The following is a 15,617-nucleotide window of genomic DNA, read 5'->3' as shown; positions in this document are numbered from 1 at the left end:
CTGCAGCCAAAATAAATCACTTCACTAACAGAGCGAGATAGATAGAGAGATAGAGGCTGGGTGGAGGACAGAGCGGTGCTGTTAGCCACAGGTGCCAAATGGCTAGGTCAAATATAATTACCACAAATAGAGGACACACGCACACACACGGGACGACTCACAAGCTGCAGCGTTTGTCTGCGAGCTATCACTAAAAGGCTACAAATCAGCAGCTGCTGAAAAGGTTTCGCTGTGTGGGGAAAAAAAAGCGCTTCAGTTAAAGATGGTGATGTAAATGTTATTCTGCTCTCAGGGCTGCAAGACTCGCCAGAGTCGCCAATACGGATCAATAACAAAGGGAACCTGAACATTAAAGCACTTAAACTTAATTGAGTTTTCAGACTGAAACAACAGCACAGGCGTTCAAACCAACATGTGTTTCTGCTGCCGTGAGCTTAACTCTTAAAGAGCCAGCGTTTTAACTCCATGTTTAAACAATTAGAAACAGACACACTGACACTCATGAAGCATTTCTGCATCACAGCCTCCGTGCAGCACAGTCCATACATTATACCATTACCAGGAGGATACTTTATAACAAAGCAGATCAGTTATGTACGTGAAATGTTTAATCCTGCAATGATGACATGACCTGCGAAAGAGAAACAAAACTTAAGTGTGCGTATTAGCTACAGGTCCTATGTCTTACTACTTTAAAGGACTGGTGTGTTAGATTTAGGGGGATTTACTATCAAGAGGTGACGGCAGACTGTAATCAGCTGAAACTTTTTTTCCGGGATGTAACTCCTTCAGTGTTCATTGTTGAGGAGGTTTTTGCCGTGAGCCACATTATCAACTCTTCTTTTCGAACTCTTCCTCTTCAAAGCAAACGGACAGGATGATTAAATCCAGAAAAAAACATTCAATAAAGCAGTTGCAACAGCTAAAGCTGTTGAAAAAAAAAATCTGTGTTTTTCCACAGCTGCTCATCCCGAAAAAGCTACGGTGGCTGCCACAAAAACATGAATGTCCCTGTGTAGATCCGGTGTCTGGTCTGGGCTACTGTAGGAAAACTGCGGTGCAACTTGTCGATCTCCATAGATGAGGACTTGCTCACTATGTAGATATAAACAGCTCATTCTGAGGTAACGAAAACACGACAATTTTTATTTTTTAAGGTGATTAAACTAGATATGCACAATAATATTGGTATGTCATCAGCATAAGCACATATTGGCTTTAAAAAGAAATATCGGAATTGGTCAACGGTCTGATTTCTGCAATATCTAATATCTACACTTATTGGGATACTGTTATGATTTTAGCATGAAATGATTAAAAATAATGTAGTAAAAGACAAGTAATAATGATGTCTGTTTTTCAACAAAGAAATTAAGAAAAAATGGAAGCTTTTCCATTTTAAAACAATCTTTGCGGCCAGTGGAGGGAGGATTATTGAGTTTATAATGTGCACCTGAATGCACCATAAACACACTGTTCCTGTGTGAGGATCCAACTCCGACACAGACGGACAGCACAGGACAAAAGCAGCACGACTGTTAATGACAAAATACCGATAATCGACCACATTTGGTACTTAGCGGTGGTTAGTTTTAAACGTTCATTGTGGGTGTTAATATTTTCCTTATTCATCGTGTTTCCGTCAGTCGATTGCAATGTGTTGATTAGCAAGTTCATATCGTGATGACGATAAAATTTTATCGTTCAGCACTACTGTTAATAAATCGTGTCTCATCCGGGCCTTTGGCGTGCTGTAATTCTTCCCCTGTTATGTAAATGTGTGTGTGTGACGGTGAAAAGCAGCATGTGTGTCTGCAGACGAGCTGCTGTCAGCTATAAAACCATCTGGGTATATTCAGCTGTTATCAGTGCGTGAATGGACCTATGGCTGTGTGTGAATGGGACGACCACACACACCGCAGAGAAGATGAGGAAAAGCTCATTCAGTGAGCAGTACAATGACGGGGAGTGTGTTCAGACAAAGAGTGGGACAGCAGATGGGTCTTTTTCCACACAAGCTGAACAGAGAGAACCGAGGAGACGGACAGGGAAAGTAAAGAAAGGAAGAAAAAGTATTCAGCGGAAAACCAGAGCTTGGTGATAATCCTCTGAGGATCTCAAGAGGTTTTTTTGTTATTATTTTGGCAAAAAACGAATGCATTTAGAGAGGCATTTCCAAGAATTTCTGTTAAATTTCCAATAAATTGTTAATCTTGGCGTGCAATATTTATGTATGCAAACACGGTGGCGGTGATCCTCCAGTTTCCCGTGTTTGCAAGCCCTTGAATCAACAAGTCTTTAATCTGGAGCTGCTGCAGACGTAGCGATACCAGGCACACTGGGAGCAGGTTTAGGAGCTGTGCAAGTGGTGAGCCCGATCAGTTTCTGGAGAGGATTTAAGAAGCTGTTCTCGGAAAGGTCCTGACAGGCATTTAGAGGAAAAACTGTTGGCTGTGGGCGAGCTGCCTCAACAGATTCCAGTTGGTCAATAATTCACAAATATTGCCTCCTGCTATGTTCCTGCAAACCAGCAGCTTTGGATTTCATGTATAGGTATGAACGAATGCTTTCCAGCTCCAATACACACTCAGGTATTGTCTGGGAGTGGATATCATTAAGATTTTAACGGTACTACTACTCTTCTCAATACTGCTTATTTTTGGGGTATTTTAACGGTGCTCTTATCGGTTCTTTTGGGATTTTGTGAGAGGAAAAAAATGTAATGAAAAAATTCAATTTGCTTTATTTTCTATGTATGTAAGTGCAGTATATAAAGTAGCATTCTGCAATAGCCTAGTTTTGAACAAACCACTGTTAAAGACAATGACGTACCTGAGGTGAATGGGGTAACATGAGCCAGGCAGTCGAAAACAGTGTATTCCTCTGCCTGTATGTGAAGTCTAGTCGTTTTGAAAAGTTGCCTGTGTTTCAGCGTTTACGTACAAAATAGTCGTTGCACTTGTTGCAACAAGCGATGTCGGCATTAACTCTGAAGTATCACCAGACTTTGAAGCATGTGTCAAAAGGGCTCTTGTGTGATTATGAGACACTGTGTGTGTGTGTGTGTGTGTGTGTGTGTGTGTGTGTGAGGAAGACAGAGTGGCAGAGCTGACCTCGCCCCTCACACATGCAGCAGGCTGCCAAGCTTCGACACACAGAGCTCTTCATCTGGATTGAGGAGCGAAAATGCATCACAAACAAATATTTTTATCTTTGAGTTGGTGAGATAAAAACTGTAAAAGATTACGTTTATTTAACCTGCATAAACAAGAAAAATATTTTCTTTATTTCTTCAATACCAACAGCAGGACCGTTAATGTCAGAGCTTATCAATACTCTGGTCTTTAATAATTCAGCACCAGTTCCCATTAAAAAAACAGGTTTCAGTACCCGTCCCTGATTCTGTGCACTGGTATCAGATATTAGTGAGACTTAAATCCAGTTTTGCTCTGAGAGCCCAAAAGACAACTTGAATTCTGCGACAGGGTAGTGCAGTAAAAGCTGCAGAAGTTTTTCTTGTCAAGTTCTTCTTTTTTAAACTTTTCCCCTCGCCATAGTACCCATTGTTTACAGAGCTCTAAAGGAAAAAAAAAACGGCTGATTTCACACTGGCAGAGCTGGTTAAATACAAAGATCGACAAAAAGTTAGAATACAAGGCTCGGCAGAGCTGCAGTCTACCCCCTTCATCGAAAAGAAAAAGTCTCTTTCTGTGTCAATATCTATCAACTAAAATAACTGTTCCTTGGCTAATTGCTCCTTCTGCTTTGAGAGCGTGTCTGTGTGTGTGTTTGCCTGTAAGTAGCACACACAACAGAAAAACAAGCGCCCTCCTTAGAAAAGCTTCTCCAATGTGATGATTTTCTGCTTTTCTCTGTTACAATGTCAGCCAATTTCCTCCTCTCACATTTTCCTTGTCTGCCTTTCTTCTCCTGCCGTGAACCGACTCAACTGTCACCTCAGATCTGGCCAACGCCGCCCGCTCGCCCTGCAATAACCCCGCCATTTCCCCTCACCTGACCTCCTCTGCCCACACACGTTCTCACTTACCCATAAGCCCAGTAACATATCTGTATACTGGGACGTTTCCAATCCTTCTCCACCAGATTGTCAGTTGTACTTTTGCCTGAGCGTTCCTGACATTTTCTCTGCCTGCCTGAGTTTTGCCTGATATGACCCCCTCGCTGCCTTTTGGACACCTGCTTGAATAGCAGATCTACAGTGTCGATCAAAGCAGCAACGTCTGAGGCTGAAAAATTACGAGCCAACAACTGCAGTTCATCAAATGAGCACTTGAGGCTGGCTCCAAAACAGAGTAAATCCCCACAGACCCCCATGTTGCAGAAATAAACATGTTTACAGCCTGGAACCAAAAAAAAAAACGCTTTTGCCTCTATAGTTAATTTCAGGATCCATGAGAACTGTACGGGGGGGGCTGAACTTAACCACTGACATTTTATCAAGGCCCAAAACTATGCATATTTAAGATTAATTATAGTCACTTCTGGTTCAAAAGAAAAAAAAAAAAAAAAGGTGACGGCTAAACCCAAGGCTTCAAAATGGCAGACCACAAACCAATGGGTAATGTCACAGTACCCACGGACTTTATTCATAGTCTGCGGTGATACTCCACCTGAGCCCGACGAAACCAGACAGGTCACACAGCGTTCATTCAGATATTTACGGATGATGTTCAGATCAAGTTCAGCCTCAAAATGATGCGCCTACTGTCTCCGTTTGGCTACATGACAACACGCGAATGCAACACAGAGGCTATTTCAGGCGGTAAAATTCTGTAAATGTTAGGTAGCTAACAACAGACTCCAAATAAACCACCATGGTCGAATTATGTGAATGGTTCAGTTAAAAGTGGTTATGGTTGAAGAAGAGTTTGTTAAGATGATCACTGACGTAAACGAAGATCGTGTTTGACAACAGCCGGCCCAGACACACTACTCGTCTGTACAGGAGACTGTTTGTACTGACGTGTTTTAAATAGAAAGTTTTAGAGAAAAAACATACTTTGGGAAGTACTGAGCAAACGACTGGATAAATGAGTCTCGGATTATGCTGCACGAGCTGTGGGAGAGTTTGTTAATGAATGCTTCGATATTGTTTTGCTGCTGTTAAATGTGGACCCTCATGACTTAAGTTCATGACGAACATTCACCTTCTTGGATTCTCAGTTCACCTTGACCTTCATGAATTTAAGGTAGCACACAAAGAGTAATTGAAATACGAATGGTCATTTTGCAGGTGAAGAATTCCTTTAATCTCCCGACTTGTCGTCACCCATCTGCCCTTTCCCATTTGCCTCAGTCCCCACAGACGAGCTCAGGTGTCACGATGACGCACGGGTTGACATCTGTCATATTCTGCAGCTCTGTTTGCTTCGGCTGCAGGGCTTTTGAAAGATTGTACGAGCGAGCGAGCCACAGAGGTGAGCGGGGTATCACAGTCTGGATTAAAGACGAACCGTCCTACATCAACCACCCTAACCCCCCCTCCTGGTGCCCTTGAAGCCCACTCTTTTTATCATTTCACCCCACGGTGTCTTAAATAGGACTCTGGCTGCTTGCTTGGCTTATTCTCTGTGTCTTTATTTCTCTTGGCTTGTTTTCTCTCTCTTCCTGTTCCTCTCTGTCTCTCTCATCTTACATATCTCACCCACATCTTATTAAATGCAATAGTTTCCCTCGCTGGTGTGTGTGTGTGTGTGTGTGTGTGTGTGTGTGTGTGTGTGTGTGTGTGTGTGTGTGTGTGTGTGTGTGTGTCTGCTCCCATGTGTCTAGGAGTTTGGATTTAGTAGAAATAGCGAGCTGACTCATCAGGCAGCGTGCATATAAGAAGTCGTCCAAGCACCAACCCACACACAAATCACACTGAGTAGACTGCCCTCCACACACACACACGTACGTGTACACACACACACACACACACACACACACACACACACAGTGAAAATAGCACCAAGCCATTTGTATGCTAAAATGAAGTTGACTTTGAAGGACTGAGGTAGCCGGCTGAGGATCCTGATTGAGAGCACTGATGAGATACAGAAGGTTGGACAAACAGCCAGTGAGCTTTCCTCCCGTCGCTCACCCTCGAGACGCAGACTTTCACATGAATAACGCTGAAGCTGGAGAAGGCAGAGCACTCCCTCCCTCTCTCTGTTGCTATATCTCACTCACACACACACACACACACACACACACACACACACACACACACACACACACACAAACATGCCTTCAGAGAAACTTCTCTGGCAGCGTACAAAGTAGCTTCACACACACTTTTTGTTTGTCCTCTGATTCAGACACAAACAAAAGCCAGAACTGTGCTCTTTCTGTATTATGCACAACTTTCATTACTAGAAAAAAAAAAAAAACAGCCGCCAGCACAACAAATTAATTTCCTCTAGTGAGCAGATACCGCCCCAGTCATTTGTCTGGTTCCATACAGACTTTAATGATTATAGGCGAGGTCTTCCAGACATTAATCCTAGTTGAAGACAGATAATTACCTTCAATAGCGGACCAACCAGGTTAAAATGAATCCACTGCCAAAACGCATAAAACGAACAATAAAATGTACACTGTGTATACTGCACGACTGCTTCCAGAAAGTGAAGACTAAGTGTTCCTCGCCGGGCTCATCATTTTGTTCTTGTAGTCTCACAACAATCAGAGCAGATGGCACAGAGGTGACGAGAGAAAAGACTAAAGAGGAACGATGTGCAACAAGGGATGTGGTAATCACAGTCAACCACAGTTTGAGAGTCGAGAAAGTCGTAGTTTGTTGTAAAACTGTAGAAGTACAGAAAGTACGATTTGTTTATTTTCCAGTTGAGGTTTAAAATTAAAACAGCGTCCAGCGGGACGTTCAGTGTGAAAGTGGCATTCATGTTAAATAGTAAACAAGGAAACTGAGCTAACACTGGACAGGAAGTTAGATATTGAACAAAAGCCAGAGACTGTGTTTTATTACGTTGCTGTGAGCTGTAAATAAACCATTTCTCAGCACAACAGTGAAGATTATAGGCTTGTTTGAGCTGAGACATTTTTCCACTTTAAATTTTATGAAGCTAAGTTTGGGTTGCAATAGCGCAAATGGTAAAATTTTCTACCAGATGGTGACATTTTTACTCACATCTCTGTTTTGTAGGTGGAGCACCTCTCCAGCGGGATCTTCAGGACTCGGTTGTTGAGCCCCACGAAGAGCGACCTGTCGCTGTGCAGGATCTGCAGGCTCAGGATTGGTTCTCGCACCCCCGATGGAAGAAGCTCCATCTCCTCCAGGTAACAGCCCTGTAGGTTCTTATTGGGCGTCGCCAGTGCCTTTAAGATGGTGCCATATTCTGGACAAGAAGATGAAATATCAGAAAACTGTAAACAGGCAAATTAAAATGCACTTTTATTTAACAAAACATGGCTTTTTTTGGGAAATACCTAGCCGTTTTTTTTGGCAGGGTTTCTGGGTGATTTTATGTTTCTCACTCATGTGGGACTCTACTGCCTTGATTCCCTTGGTGCCGAGTTTGAAAAATGTTTTATAGAATATACTGAGCATCATATGCATCGCCTTGTACCGGGATTTAAACAATGCTGCAAACTCTCATTGAATTTGCAATTCCCTGTCGTCCAAAGGACAATGAAAACTAACTAGCAGACAGTGGATCCTACGCTCTATGCAACCCAGGCGGACACAAAATACGAGTGCTGTTGGTTCTGTTGTCCTGATCTGCGTGACTTTAATGTGAGAGGTATTCTCTAAATCATAAAAAAAGATGAAAGAAAAAGGCGGCAGGAGCATTTTTATTGTCACTCTAACCACTGATGCTGCACACGGAAGGGAATGCTTCAAACTAACCAGGACCGAAAAAACTGTTGTAAAAAGATCTTGGTCCAGGCACGTAGGATAGTTTGAAAAGCATAAAAGGGACAGAAACATTAAAGATACAACAGCGTGTATTGACTTGCACCTTCTTCAGAGTGTAGTGATACACTGTGTCACTGGATCTTTTATACCAGTTTTCTGGTTATAAATTCCTCTTTTTTATTAAAAAAAGATGTTACCAATTATATTGATGATATATTTTATGATACAACCTCAAAAAAAGAAGAAATTAACAAATGCCCTCTTCCCATGTCTTAGCATTTTTAAGACTTTTCAAAAAAAAAAAATCAAAACATTAAATACCAATTAAGGCAACGTTATTAGAATAACGGACTGAATGCCTTTTAGGACTTTTTAAGGATCTGCAGGAACCCTTAAGTAATATTTTGTTTTATTTCTCCGCCATCACTTACCTGTGCTGATGTACATAACATGGTACAGGGTGTCCATGCCCTGAACGATGTCCACGACCAGGTTGGAGAAGCGAACGTCATCCTGCATGACCAGCGGATCCACAGACTCCGGCTGGACCACGTCGTTCATCAGGTAGAGCCGCTGGGCGTCCTGCAGGCTGCGCTCAGTCAGACCATCGTTGGGACCCTCGTCGTCTATGGTGCCACACTGAAGCGGAGAGGAAAAGATGTAAAAATGTGACATGGATGCAATAAAAAACAGAAAGGAAGGCAGAAAGAGGCAAAAACCAAACAATGGAGAAGCACACGCTCATTTACATTTACAAAATCAATTACATGTCTGCTTTGATTGTTTCAATCCTTAATTCTATTCTCAGTGCACTGAAACTTTTTTCAGGCGAGCAAAACTACACTGTGATTGCAATGTGACCACAGCAACAATCCAGCACTTTAATGAGACAGTGCAGAAGAATAAATATGAAATGACAGCCTTCTGAAGGCTTTGTTTGGGCTGCAGCTTAGCTCCGCCGTGCAGCTTCTGCTCATTCTTGAAATGAGAGATTGATTTGTTGGTAGATTCCATGTTTTGGATGATGCTAGGAGCAGTAGATGGTTTCAGAAGTATAGCAATGATTTTTCAATAATAAAGGGTATCTGATATTTGCATTATTGGACATTTATATTGTTTTTTTTTTGGTTTTATTTTCTTTATGAAACAATGAGCAGTCTCTTCAGGATGAATTCAGTCTATAAGATGAGTAAATGCTGTGTTGTAGTCACCGAATGGTTTTACATACTAGATCGGTTCAGTTTTTCTAAATAAAAAAAATGTAATTTAGGGAGTTTACATTGGAGTGATGCAGCCTGGGAACAAGAACTGTCTGTTTGGAAAACAAAGTCATTTCCACTGTCATTACATGGAAACTGATTTGTTGGGATGAGTCTTGATTTGAATTTGACTTGGGTTTGAAATATCTTTTTGCAGAAACCTGCTGTGATCAGTGAAATTGGCAAGCATTCTTTCAGTTAGATGCTTTTTTTGTGATCACAAGATTACAAATTCCCAGAGGGACTGGACTGCGGACACGTTCCTCATCCAAATGGAAAGTCTGAGGATTGAGGCTGTTGTTTCATGTTGCAAAGATATGAAAGCCCTCTGAGACAAATGTGTGATTTTGGGCTGCATGAAAAAATGGACTCATTGTTGCCTCTCTGTCTCTTAATATACAAGCGACATCTTTGCAAAATAGGATGTTTTTTGTCACAGTTAGTCAGCTGAAGTGTGTAAAGATAATTGTGGATTGAATTACAGAGTGTCTACAAGTACAAGTACCAAGGACTTAAATTTAAAGCTTCCAAAGCCTTTAATACCACCAAATTTAAGACTGATTTTCATCCAAAGCATCTTTTTTCTTTTTCAAACATTATGTTTAAGTAAAAAGGTAAGTAGTAATGAGAAATGTTTATCTACATTTTGCTAACAAGTAAAAGGTAAAAAGAAGTTTTAGCATCATTGGTAGGTTTAAATATTTGTTACATCAGAAATGTGGACTTTCACACAGAGGAGCATGTTTTATTTTGACAAAAAATAAATTTAAAAAATGATAAATTAAATTGAATAAAATGTTTGGAGGTATTATTACCTCACAAATTTGAATTTCAGACTATTTAGTGACTTTTAAAACTTAATATTTGTAAAAAAAAAATTCCTGCACTGCTGTTTGTACTTCCAGATATCTGCCTTATTTTACAGTTTCATGATCGCTTTCACTGCAGAAAAAAAAAAAATTCCTCTTTTGGCTGCTTCACAGTTTAAGCCATTAAATATCCAAAACAACATGGGACTTTCATTGCGAAGAACAAAAGGAAACCAAACATCCACTGATTTACAGCTACTCAACTCAAGATACGTAAGATACGTAGCATTTGTGTTATTTATTCTAAAGATGAAACTTTACATTCGATTTGTTATATTAGCATTTAAATTCATCACTTTGATGTTCAAAACTAAGAGACGGAAAGACATGAGGATTTTTGTTTCCAGTCCAGCGCTTTGATATATGATCTATGTAAGTCAAGCATTTTAAGTCTTACATTAATGTCGGCTGTTCAAAGCCCGTCAAGCATCTCAAGCGTGTTTTTTTCATTTGAGCATGTCAGTACGCAATAAATATTTCTGTTGAAAAAAAAAAGAATTGTGTGAGAGAGTAGTGATCTCAATTCTTAGGAAGACAAATGGTGACTCACATTTTAGCAAGACTCGTGCATCCCTAAAATGCAGTAAGAGAATATCTGTATTTGATCAGCACAGCTTAATTTGACATTTTTGATATGAGTTTGGTCTGCCTTTGACCGAAAAACAGAGAGAAAGCGAGAGACAGAGGTGGGCCTCTCTCAATAAGCTTCTATACTCTTTGGGAAACAAAAATTAAGACATACAATCTGTACTTCGAACAAAAGCTTGGAAGCCAGCAAAAATTTTACGGATAAAACAGCAGAAAGATTTGACACTGACAATATGGAGGTACGTTTGTCACAGTTAACTTACAAGAAATACCCAGGTTGTTGTGATACAAAGCTGGCTGAAAATCAACAAAGTGTCACTTTAAGCGGTCAAACTCACCTGGAAGTTGTGGATGGGGTTGGTTGTGGGGAGCCAGGTGGAGCGAGGGTTCTCCTGGGAGCGAAAGGGCCCGTTGAAGGCCTGAGTGATGGCGCTCAGGTTGAAGGCACACACTGCAGATGCTGCAATACTGTTGCTTTATAGTGAGATGGATAGGGAGGACGAGACAGCACGGGGAAGATAGCGGGGAGCAGAGGGGGGAGGAAGTGACAGGAAGGGATGGAGAGAGATATTATTTCAACAATAATATTCATAACAGTTTACATGTTGGCAGTAAATGTGAAACCACATCAGAAATCAGCAGCGCCCAGCTGTGTAATAAAGCCTTTCTGTAATGTGTTTCCATCCTCTTAATGGAAGTCCTATCGTTTATACCTGCACTAAACAGGCGCTACGTGGCTGGCTCGCTCGCTGCAGGCTAAGCTACGCTATCAGTGCTGCACAGTGAATGGGGACAGTATTAAGCTGTGGATATGGGAGGCAGTTGCACGGATTATGTGCAAACACACACACACAGCTGCCTCACAGGTGTCACAAACGAGAGTAAACCCCGGCTAAACTGGCAGTGTGAGTAAAGTTATTATCGTGACGCTTTTCGGCCCTAATGTGCTGCAAGGTAATGAGTTTCTTAACTGCCTGCTTCTGCTGACTGTTTCCCCTCTTTCCTCTTAGCACCGAGACTTTTTTACTAGGCGGGGAACAGCCTGCTGCCTTGGCGTGGCTTGTGGGATGCTGATAAAACATCAGTTAGGAGATAGTGAGTGATAACAAAATAGTGAGTGAGCAAGAAAGAAACCGCATGAGCCACAAAAAGAGAGAGACTCAGACAGCGAGGCAGAGGAAGACAGAGTGTTGTAAGGACCTCGTGGTGCTTTGTGAGCCGTTTCGGTACCTTAGGTGAAGTATAAATCAGTGAAGGCTGCTCTTTGCTGAAAAAGCTGCGTCCCAGGGTTTAGTTAATGGTTCTGGTGAGGCCTAAATGTGCAGTTATTAACCCTTAGGCTGCATTTGCGCAGTTTTTATTGCCTTTATTTTAATTGGCTTCTCTGAACTATGCATGCCATATTGCACATTAATTTACAAGTATATGCGATTTGGAAATGCCAGGGCTGTACCAGGGCTTATGCTAGGGATGGGCATTTTAACCCTTTGAAAACTGAGCAAACTGGCTTGATTTCTTTCAAAAACATGGGAGGCGACAAAAGCAATGAAAGAAGAAATGACCCAAAAATGAGCAAGAAATTCAAAAAAATAAATAAAATAGAAAATAATAAATGAATTAAAAATTACAATAAAATTACCTGAAAATTGGAAAAAATAAATAAATTCATTAAAAAAAAAGAAAAATGACCTGGAAAAGTAATATCTATAACATATGTAAAACTGATAATTAGCTAAAAATATAGTTTTCTTTTGCCCTAGCTTTTTTAAAATAATATTCTTTAACTAATAAACTTGTGCAGTTTTGGGAACATTTATTACAGGTCTCTACTTACTATCGGTCTCCACTCTATTTGTCCTCTGGGCGTGCAGTAATATCCTCATTTCTACCAATAAGATGTTTCTGAGTCCGCTTGACACACCTGTGATTGCTTTTGTTGTTTTTTTGAGTGCTGCTTTTTTAGAGATCCAGTTCAGGACCGCGTGAAAGCTAATGTGTTCTTTCATTCCTACCGCAGGGCGGCAAAATGCTGTGCAGCTCCAAATGAGCGCTGGCTAAACAACTGGGGAGACCAAACAGGTGGCTCACTGACTGACTCACAGGCTGCAGAGGAGAACAGCCTCCAGACCTCACTAAAAAGGACTTTTTTTTCTTGTTTTTAGCCAAGAGTGACAGGAAGGCAGAGACAAAGAGTGTGGAGCAGAGTGAGCGCCGTGGCGAACCGGGAGTAACCAAACTCTGAGTGGAGGAAACCACAGGCAAATGAGCTGCAATAAGAGAGCAGCAGCCACAGCAGTTTTCACACTCACACAGACATGAGGCTTTGTGGCTTTGTGGTTGTCCTGTAGCTACAGCTTTGCATTGAAGCCAAACTCCACCACAGAAAGCCGCTGCCCAGATTACGTGAGATCTCTGCTTTGACAAGTTTGCACATAATGCTGAGAACAGAGCGAAATGGAGCACAGAGAGGAATCCAGCCTGTCGCACTAATGGATGCAACCCATATGTTTTGTGTCTGCTTAAAAGCCGGGAAAGTGATTGAAAAGCAGTTTGACATCTGTTATGCTGTTTGCCGCCGCTGCTCTGCCGCTCTCCGAGGCCCCTGCACCGTGATGATCACTTTCATTATGAGTGAAGCTCCTTCTTCAAGTGATTTATCTGATCACAACAGCCTGATTCTGTCACTGGTTGTCTTCTGAAATGCTTCTTGATTTCCTGTCGTGTTTTACAGAGCTCATCACCGTTCAAACCCTTTTATCAACCTCTCATCCCCAGGTTGTTACCCGGCGTCTCCGCCTCCAGGTACAGCATTAAAATGCTGCTTACTCATGAACGCATCAGTCAGGAGAAAAGTGCACTCAGAGTGCAGATCTCTGCCAGGTGGCCGAGCGGCTGCCCGGGCTGATCGCCGCCACTCTTGACAATTCTTGTAATTCCAGCAGACGCAGTACAGAGCGGCCCACAGGCTGATAAAAATATGCGCCTTGTCTATTTTTGACAGCTCGCTGCACAGAGTAGATCAAGCTCTCAGGCTAACAGGCACTGTATGTGAAATATAGATAGAATATAATCATGGGGATGAATGTACCTTTAATAAGTAAAACAGCCACAAATATTTGATCGATGTTGTTTATAACTGGAGTTTTAACTGCATTAACTTAACAAAGAAGGAATTAACAACAATATATATAAGTAAAACAGACAAAAAAAGCAACCAATTATTAGGTCTATACTGGACTCAGAATTTGGCTGTTAAATATGAATACTTAATGATTCATTTTGTTTTCCATACAAAGTTTTTAAGTCTGAACAGGCTCCTCAGGACGATCAGTGTGACAGCAGCATTCGTGTAATAAAGGTGTGGTGTGGACTCTCTCTCTCTGTGCTGTTGCCTACACCTCCATGTATCAAAGACTGGCTTGATAGTTAAGAGCACTCACTCCATTGCAAAATCTGGGGACCCAAACGTCCCCTGAAGTACACTTTACAGAAAAAAACAACTGCTCGCAATCTCAGTCGACTGTGGGTCTCTGACTGATGATTCAAGTCTCTGATTTTCAAGGGGCAGCCCTATCTTTTGTCTTGCTGAACTTAAATGAATCATAACAAGTATAAAATCAATCTGTAAATGCTCTACTTCAAATGAGACAAAATTTCTTAATGGATCTCAGTTTTTGAGCCACAACGAAGGCCAAAATGTGGCCTACAACAGACATTTAGGCTTGTTGTTGTTAACCGAGACGACTTGAGGCTGCCACCAGCCAGTTAAGCTATCAATGACAGTATAAAAAATTCAATAAAAATATAATTTTTCCAACAATTGTGATCCACTAGCACAATGCGAGGCTCTAGAGCATACAATCGCAAATATACACCCAAAATATGAGGCGGACTGGTCCAGTAGTTTACAGTAGTTTAGCTGTGGACAGACAGTTAAATGACCAATCGCTTGATCTCTGCCAGGCATCTGCTTAATAATAAAATCCTACAACATGTCTTTCAGGACAAAGCAGTTTTGCTGAGTATTCTTGCACAGTGGTATTTAGTTGTATTTATAGAATAAGGTGGTGATAACAAAACCTCAACAATGAATGTAGTACTGTCTGTGTAGCCAAAGCCTGATCCAGAGCCATTTTATCCCTCTGTGTCATAAGGATAAATTGTTTTCAAAAAGCTATTAAAAACACATCAGTGAGCCACACTGTAGCGCTGCATGACATCTTCCTTCATTACCATGAGTACTTATGCTTTTAGTTTATTTTTTAATGCTACACAGATCCTACACAGACCGTCCTGCTGTGAGAAATACTCAACAGAGCTCCAAATGTGACCAACCCACAGCTGAGAATAGTCTCCCAGAAATTCACTGTTTGCTCACATTCGAGTAATGTTTAAAAAGTGCCGTACCCAGCTGTTTCAGGAAATTAAAAAAGAAACTTTGACCTGTTTTTTTAGAAGATTTGTGTATTCAGAAGGAACCTGTGGGCTCGGGTTTGAGAGCTACAGACAGGGAAGAGAAGGAAGTACTAAGACACAGAAGGACTAAAACGTTGTTGGGTCTTTTCTCAAAATGTTTTGACAATACGAAACATATAGAATTATGCCAGACTTATCCTAAAGGAAATGAATACTTGTTTCACCTGCCAGCCGCCCTGGTACCTCAACAAGTTGCTGCAGATGACAGAAAAAGTTCCCACACAAGTCATTGGATGTGTGAGTAACTTCAGCCCCCCAAAAAGACCTGTTGGAAAGGTAATTAAATCCTCAGTCAGTCTGGCTGTTTGGCCCTCTGTGAGCCACAATCGGTGCAGATCAGAACACCAGTGGGTCTGTCTGGTAAACACAAGTGGCTGATAAGCATCACACTCTACAGCCTTATCTCTGTAGGCTGGATGCTGGTGCACCTTTTAAACAAGGTCCCTGGTTGTTTCTGTTCAGGATCGTCCTTTTCTTTATTCTGTTTTCTTCTCTTTGGTCGTTGCAACGACACAATCCTTCATGTTATGTCTTATGGTTCGGTGG

General features: G+C 41.4%; 1 protein-coding gene across 4 annotated transcripts in view; it reads right to left on the bottom strand.

The window, feature by feature from the left end:
- The window catches only part of sema5ba (sema domain, seven thrombospondin repeats (type 1 and type 1-like), transmembrane domain (TM) and short cytoplasmic domain, (semaphorin) 5Ba), a 231,228-nt gene that overhangs the window by 39,401 nt on the left and 176,210 nt on the right, over positions 1–15,617 (bottom strand). For all 4 annotated transcript variants that reach the window (XM_088083658.1, XM_088083656.1, XM_042495042.2 and 1 more), the window contains 3 exons: positions 10,934–11,069; positions 8,311–8,518; positions 7,151–7,358 (listed from right to left, as the gene is read on the bottom strand). In XM_088083658.1, coding sequence (XP_087939784.1) covers positions 7,151–7,358; positions 8,311–8,518; positions 10,934–11,069 — 552 coding nt within the window. The remainder of the gene's footprint in view (positions 1–7,150; positions 7,359–8,310; positions 8,519–10,933; positions 11,070–15,617) is intronic.

The sequence above is a fragment of the Plectropomus leopardus genome, chromosome 10, assembly GCF_026936395.1.
Source record: "Plectropomus leopardus strain MGB_pleo_1.0 chromosome 10, ASM2693639v1, whole genome shotgun sequence".
Lineage (NCBI taxonomy): Eukaryota > Metazoa > Chordata > Actinopteri > Perciformes > Serranidae > Plectropomus > Plectropomus leopardus.
This window is presented reverse-complemented; position numbering and strand designations above follow the sequence as displayed.